Here is a 6,873-nt window from a genome sequence, read left to right as displayed (position 1 = left end):
GTTGTAACTTGTAATTTGGAACTCCAATACTTGATAGCAAATATGAGAATTATATATATTATGATATAATATGAAATTTTAGAATTGAAATATATGTATTATGATATAATATGAGACTTAAATGGAATAAAAAATTAAGACTTAAGATTGAGAGATATAAAAAATAGATGAGAGAATAGATGATTTTGTAAAAAATAATAAGGGATAGAGGAATATTTATAATATTAAAAGTGGGTTAAAGTGTATTTATGATAACTTGAGGGTTTAAATTAAAGTATTAAAAGTACGGGTGGTAGGGGGTGTTGGGGAAGGGAAAACAAGGTGAATAAATCCGTTGGGGGGGGGCCCACTAGCCATTGCCCCAACAGATATAATTTTTTTTAAAAAATAAAAAAATAAAAAATTAGGGGATCCCGCAAACCGACCGGTTCAGCCGGATCGGGACCGAGTCGACCGGGCCCAAAGGGTGAACCGGCCCCTAACCGGTCCCCTATCCCGAACCCCTCCCAACCCGCGAAAATGTACGGGACCGGGTCCGGCGAGCCGGTTCTTGAACCGGTCGCGGGCCGGGGCTGGCCGACCCGGTCCCCCTGCCAGGCCTAACCCCACCTCTACTTGGGAGTGTGTGGATGGAAGTGGGAATAGAGTTGAATAACAGATACTTGAGGATAAGTAATTTCTGAGAATAATATGATTGAAACCATAAATTAAAGTTCGTATGACAAAATTAATCAGCATTCAGCTATGACAAAATTAAAGAAACACCACCCTCGTTTTTAATAACCTAGTACATAGAGATTTGTTCATATGAATGAATGACCAAACCAGTTACTAATTACTATGTACATAAAGATACAGAAAGAATCACCCCAAGTTGCTATCTTCAGCAGCACATCAGGATTTACTTCTTCCTCTCTTCCCTAAAAAATGATAAATTACGAGCACGTGTTCATATTGTGATCGTGGATGAATTAGGAACATCATTGACCCATACAAATGTAAATTTCATAAATAAAATACAAGTTATCCATAGATATGGAGTGTTGGCAGTAGATCAGACATGTTTGTTCTCTTTCAGAGTGCCTTGTTCTCTTTAATTTGATGGTGTGATTTCAAAGAAAATAATTTTAAGACTCGCATCCTGCAAAAGAAGACAGCAAAAAAATTAGTATTGACGCATAAAGAGGCAACCAGTATGACTAAGGCTGAAAGCAGAATAGCTGGAAAAGTTGGCATGAGAAAATTATTCAATATATGTTGTGTCATAAGTTTAGGACTGTAGGAGAGTATTATACTATTATTCTTTTGAGGGGAAAGTAGATTTGATAAAAGGGGGGAATCAATTTAGGAGAGGAATTTCAGAGATATCATAGTAACAACTGTGCTGTGATGATTTTCAGCAGTACAAGGGATCAGGGTTTATGCACTTCAAGCAAGTATTTGGAAAGCTAGAAGAGAAGCTATTCAAGAGTACAGCAGCAAATGGGGCAAGAAGAAAAGCCGCAGAGAATCCCACCAAGATTAGGTAACGCTACAAGAATAATTTAATAAACGACTAAACTACATAGAAAGATTTTCCATAGAAATTAATCATGATTTTCTACTATCGCCAATGGGAGGCCAAGAATAAATTAAGAAAAGGAAATTCAGACTAGCAAAGAAGGTTGTTCTCACTTCTTTTCTGAATTTAATTTAATTAGAGAATAGGTAGAAGCAAGCGAAAATTTCTCAAGGTAAAGCCCAAATCAAGAATGCCCTTCACTAAGTCATTTTATCAAACTTATGTTTCTCCAACCGTGGCAGGTCCAGTAGAGCTCCCAAACTAAGTTATCAAATTATCCAACGAGAAAGGTCATCAAAACTATGTCTCTAATGTCTCCTATGCTTGTTTGTATGTACAGTTGTTTCTCAAATCCTACAAGGAAGAAGGTCCCAGTATTCACTTTCAGATCAACTCTTCAGAGATGGAAAATGATCAAGTTAATTGTTGTTTACGTAGATTCCTTAACATGGGGACATTCTGATGCAAAACCATTTGACTATTTTGAGTATTATGGAAGAGAGGGAGCATCCTGCCCTTATTGAAGAAGAAAAAATGGCAGAAATGTGGATTGCAGGATTTTTGGTCGAACATTGTAACCATGTCTCAGCCTGCTAGTTGCTATTCTCTTTTTTTAAAAAAACTGATAATGTTGTATTCCTCAGCAGTAAGGTATGCTAGAGACCTCCAAAAAGGTAACAAACTAAAACAAGAGATTAATTACAGTAATCATAAAAGATCTACCGACTGTTCAGCATTTTCTATACAATATTCGTTACACCAAAAGTAGAAAGTTGCAGTGCAACTCCCTTTGATATTCTGAATGTTGTTGAATCTATCTTCAAAGCTTCTTCCATTCCTCTCCCTCCAGATAGTCTATACAGTGTGGGATTATTCTCCACCACTTCTTTTATGTCTTGCTTCCCCCGCTCCTATTCCAACAACTTAACAAGTCTATTGTGTGCTCTGGCATTGACTATTTGGTATCTGTCAAACTGAGGATCAGACCATTCCTCTCCCTCTAGATAGTCTATACAGTGTGGGATCATTCTTCACTTCTTCTGTGTCTTACTTCCCCCACTCCTAATCCAACAACTTAATAAGTCTGTTGTGTGCTCTGGCATTGACCATTTGGCATCTGTTAAACAGAGGAATAGAGTCCAAAGCTGAGATGTGGCTTAACAATGGAGAAACAGAGTCCGTTGTCTCTATCCTCTCTTTTTCATTCAACTTCTCTGTTTCATAGCCAAAAAAATTCTTAACCTAAAAAATTCTATCATCCTTTATCCCAACAAAATGGCATCATTTGCATCCGGTAGTCTTAAGGGAAAGGGTTTTATGAGACCACCAAAAAAGTGTTGGAGTAGATTTTGATGACAAACCATTATGCAATCGTGTTAAAGTTATTTCAGTTGCAACCAATTAAAGATGTATATGGGAAAAAAGGGTTGTTGATTGTTCAGATGGATGGCTCGACACTAAAAGACAACCTTTAACCAATATAATGGCATCATCTAGTGGGAGTCCCATGTTTTTAAATTCAACCAATTCTAGTGCGATCATTAAGGATGTGGAATATATTGCTAAATTATTTATTATTGAAGCAATAGAAAATATAGGTCCAAATAATGTTGTTCAAGTTATTATGAATAACACAAGTACTATGAAACTTGTTGGTTCTATCATGGAACAAAAATTTCCTTGTATATTTTGGACCCCTTGTGTTGTTCATTGTTTGAATCTGTCTTTGAAAATTATGTGCCAACCTTCGGATAAATCTCCTCACTTTACTAATTGCAAATGGATTTTAGAGTTACTTAATGAAGTGAGTAATTTGAAGAACTTTGTTGTGAATCATGATTTGACACATGCGCTTTTTCAAAAGCATTTAGATTTATGTTTATTGGAAATTGGTGAAACAAGATTTGCCTAGCATATTATTATGACCATCGTGTTCACAAAGTGAAATCGTTCTTAGAGAAGATGGTCATGGATGATGAATGGAAGAATTATTAGGGGGTAAGGGAATTGAAGCCAAGACCCGTGAAATAAAATCATTTATAATGAATGATGAGAAGTGGAATAGTATTGACTACTCTTTGAAATTTACGAAACCTATTGTGGATATGCTTAGAAGTGTTGATATTGATGGTTCGAAATTACATCTCATTGATGAGATGTGGGACTCAATGATTGAGAAGGTTAAGAAAGTAATCTTTGAGCACGAGGAGGAAAATCTCATTTCCGGTCGATCAAACTTTTTTTATACTATTTATGATATTCTTGTGGTTAGGTGGAACAAAAGCAATACCCCTCTACATTGTATGGCATTCTTTGATTCCCAAATACTATCACGAATCATGGCTTCAAGTAGAGAATGGGATTCGAGGCAAGCTCCTAATGAAGATAGAGAAATTTCATCGAATAGAATCAAGTGCTTTCAAAGGTACTTTAAAGAATCTCATGAATTGAAATAAGCTTCATTGGAGTATGGATCATTTTCTAGCGGGAGTGGATATTTTGGTGAGCCTCATGTGATTGAGGCTACGATGTATGAAGATCCTCCTCTTTCTTGGTGGGTAAATCATGGTGTCTCGGCTCCACTTTTGCAACAATTAGCTGACAAGTTGTTTATTCAACCGACTTCTTCCTCTTGTTGTGAAAGAAATTGGAGTACGTATTCTTTGATTCACAACATCAAGAGAAATAGGTTAGCAATTTCAAGAGCCAAAAATTCAGTTTGTACTTTATAATCTACGGTTGCTATGTCATAAGAAAGAAAAAAATATATATGGGCCGAGCAAGTATTGGGACATAGGTATGTTAGCATTTTTTATTATTATTTTCCTCAATTATTTATTTTGCATGATAATTCTTTTCTCTTTATAAAAAAACCTTCTAATATCTATTCTTTTTTAATTTGTTTTAGGTGAAAATCAGTTTGATATTGACGAGACAACTAATGGCTTAACTGAGCTATCAATAGATGAACCTCAATTGAAAGGTGTGGTATTTAAGGAAGAAGTTGAAGAAGATGCAGAAGAGTGGCCAACTTAAATAACTTGACAGTTGACAATACCTTGTTGTTATGTTAGTTATGAGTTATGACTTAAGTTGAGACTTGAGATGCTCTCTTGTTCTTTTGTTGAATAATGAATTCTTACTTGGTGTACTGAAATAGATTGGCCATGTGATTCACATTCACTAATTACAAATAGCTAAATTTAGGATGAATGTATTTGTTTGCCTAAAAGCATGTTTGGCATTTCTATTGGGAGGCAAAAATCACTTATTTTGAGGGGAAAAAAACTTTTTTGGGAAAACTAAGGTGTTCGGATAATGAGTAAAACTGATTTTAATTGAAAGTAAAAGCAATTTTTCTGCTATGGGGAGAAGCTAAAAATTTCTGCTTCTTAAAAAAAACAGAAGTAGAAAAATATTTTTTTCAAGATCAAATTATCCTTGTCATATATACATTTTACCAATATATCCCTTATATTTATTTATTTTTGTGATGAATTTCGTATGTAATAATTTAATTTGTGAAATGATTTTTAATTTATTTTGCTTGATATTTTTAATTATATTTAAATTATTATGTTAATATTATATCAATATTTAATTTAATTTTTATTTATCTATGTATAATATTGATTGAAAATTTGAATATGTACATATTAATTTAATAAAAATAAAAAATTAATTAAAATTTTAATATAAATATTTAACATAATTCTCTCTATAAAATAATCTTAATACTAAAAGTGCATTGATACTTGTCCTTTTTTGTAATTTGATTCTCAAAAGAACTTTTTAAAAATGATTAGTCAAACACAATCTACTTAGCAAAAGCACTTTACAAATAATTAGTAAAACACAAATTGCTTTTTTTTCAAAAGCACTTTTCTAAAAAGCTATTTTTAAAAAAGTGCTTCTAAAAATAAGGTATTTTTAGCAGTAATGCCAACATGCTCTTAAGTTTTTTTTTTTGAAAAAAAAAAGTTTTAATAATTCTAGTTTTCCACTTTCACTTTGTTTCAAGAGTTGTTGTCCTTGTTCTAAGGTTAGTTCTTTTTTTTCAATTTATTTTTGATTCTTTTTGTTACATTTATTCTGTTGTTATATGCTTTTAATGCTTCTTTGAAGCTCCTCCTCTCCATTAATGTAATGAGATAAAGCATTTCTCGTAGCATTGCACCTTGTACTCTTGCATATCTATTAATGAAGTTCTCAATTCTAGTAACACGACCACTCCAACCTTCATTAAATTTGTTTTCTGGCATGATGATGACTGCTCTTGTTTGGCCATTAACCATAATAACCGAAATGAATCTGCCATATTTGTAGGAACTTTAAAGAACAGTTAGAGATATCTCTACCCCTCCAAGATTTAAAGCTATAGCCTATAGGACTTGCCCCTAGTCTGAAATAGATTTGATTTCCATCAATGAAAAAAGGCTGCAGAAAAAGAAAGTAAAGAGGAGCTCCAGTGATCGAATACAACCAGGGTAAGGGCTCCAAAGGTCCTGGAGGGACCTTTAGTGTTGTACCTTGGAAATAGTGCCTGGGAGCATTTTCCATCTCTAATACAATGACTTGAAGTTGGTATTCTAACACTTCTATTTTGCATTCGCTTTCATGGTAGCTATCTTTTGACTTGAGTCGCAGAATCTATTGTCGCATATTTCAAAAAAAAATATTGTATTCATCTGTTATTTAATCTAGAGAGATTTTTATATTGAGAAGAATTGTTTTAAGGAACGGGGTAGAATGAGGTGTTTTACAAATCAGGGGACTGAATAGAAGCATCAAGAATATTATAAATTGAATGCTTCCAAAAATAAAAATAATGTTATGGGAAAAACACTAAAATCGTAGAAAACTAAAAAAAACCAAAATTACAACAATGTAGGGAAAGTAATCCGAGGTTTAGGTACAGAACACTATAGTTACTTGTACTTTGGTGTATCCCTGTTGAGAAGCACACTATAATGTCAATGTAAAGTGGAAAGTGAAATGTATATTTGGGTCACAATGGTAGAAAACACTAGTTAGAGCATTAAAACAAAAGGAATAAGTCCTAATATGCCTTTGAAGTTTGCACAATGGTTCAAATTAATCCTCCGCTAATAGTTAGGTCAAATCTATCCTTGTCGTTACAAAAGTAGGCTAGATTTGCTCTTATTAACTAAGGGCAGAAGCTTTTCAATATGCACAACCTTTTTTTGCAAGGGAAAAGGAACAAAATTATGTTTGAACCATGCGAAATGGTTCATATTTGCCCCTAACCTACGTGAAAAAAAATGAAATTTTGAAATTGAAAATATTTTTTG

At 33.6% G+C, this 6,873-nt stretch overlaps 1 protein-coding gene across 1 annotated transcript in view; it reads right to left on the bottom strand.

Moving 5' to 3' along the window:
• Positions 1-691: 691 nt before the first annotated feature.
• LOC102591059 (protein EI24 homolog) overlaps positions 692-6,873 on the bottom strand; it is a 20,964-nt gene continuing 14,782 nt past the window's right edge. Inside the window, exon 11 of the mRNA XM_006339898.2 lies at positions 692-1,141. Within this exon, the coding sequence (XP_006339960.2) occupies positions 1,075-1,141 (67 nt within the window). The 3' untranslated portion in view covers positions 692-1,074. The remainder of the gene's footprint in view (positions 1,142-6,873) is intronic.

The sequence above is a fragment of the Solanum tuberosum genome, unplaced genomic scaffold (assembly GCF_000226075.1).
Source record: "Solanum tuberosum cultivar DM 1-3 516 R44 unplaced genomic scaffold, SolTub_3.0 scf00011, whole genome shotgun sequence".
Classification (NCBI taxonomy): Eukaryota; Viridiplantae; Streptophyta; class Magnoliopsida; order Solanales; family Solanaceae; genus Solanum; species Solanum tuberosum.
The sequence above is the reverse complement of the archived record's forward strand: the minus strand, read 5'-3'. Positions and strand labels throughout refer to the sequence as shown.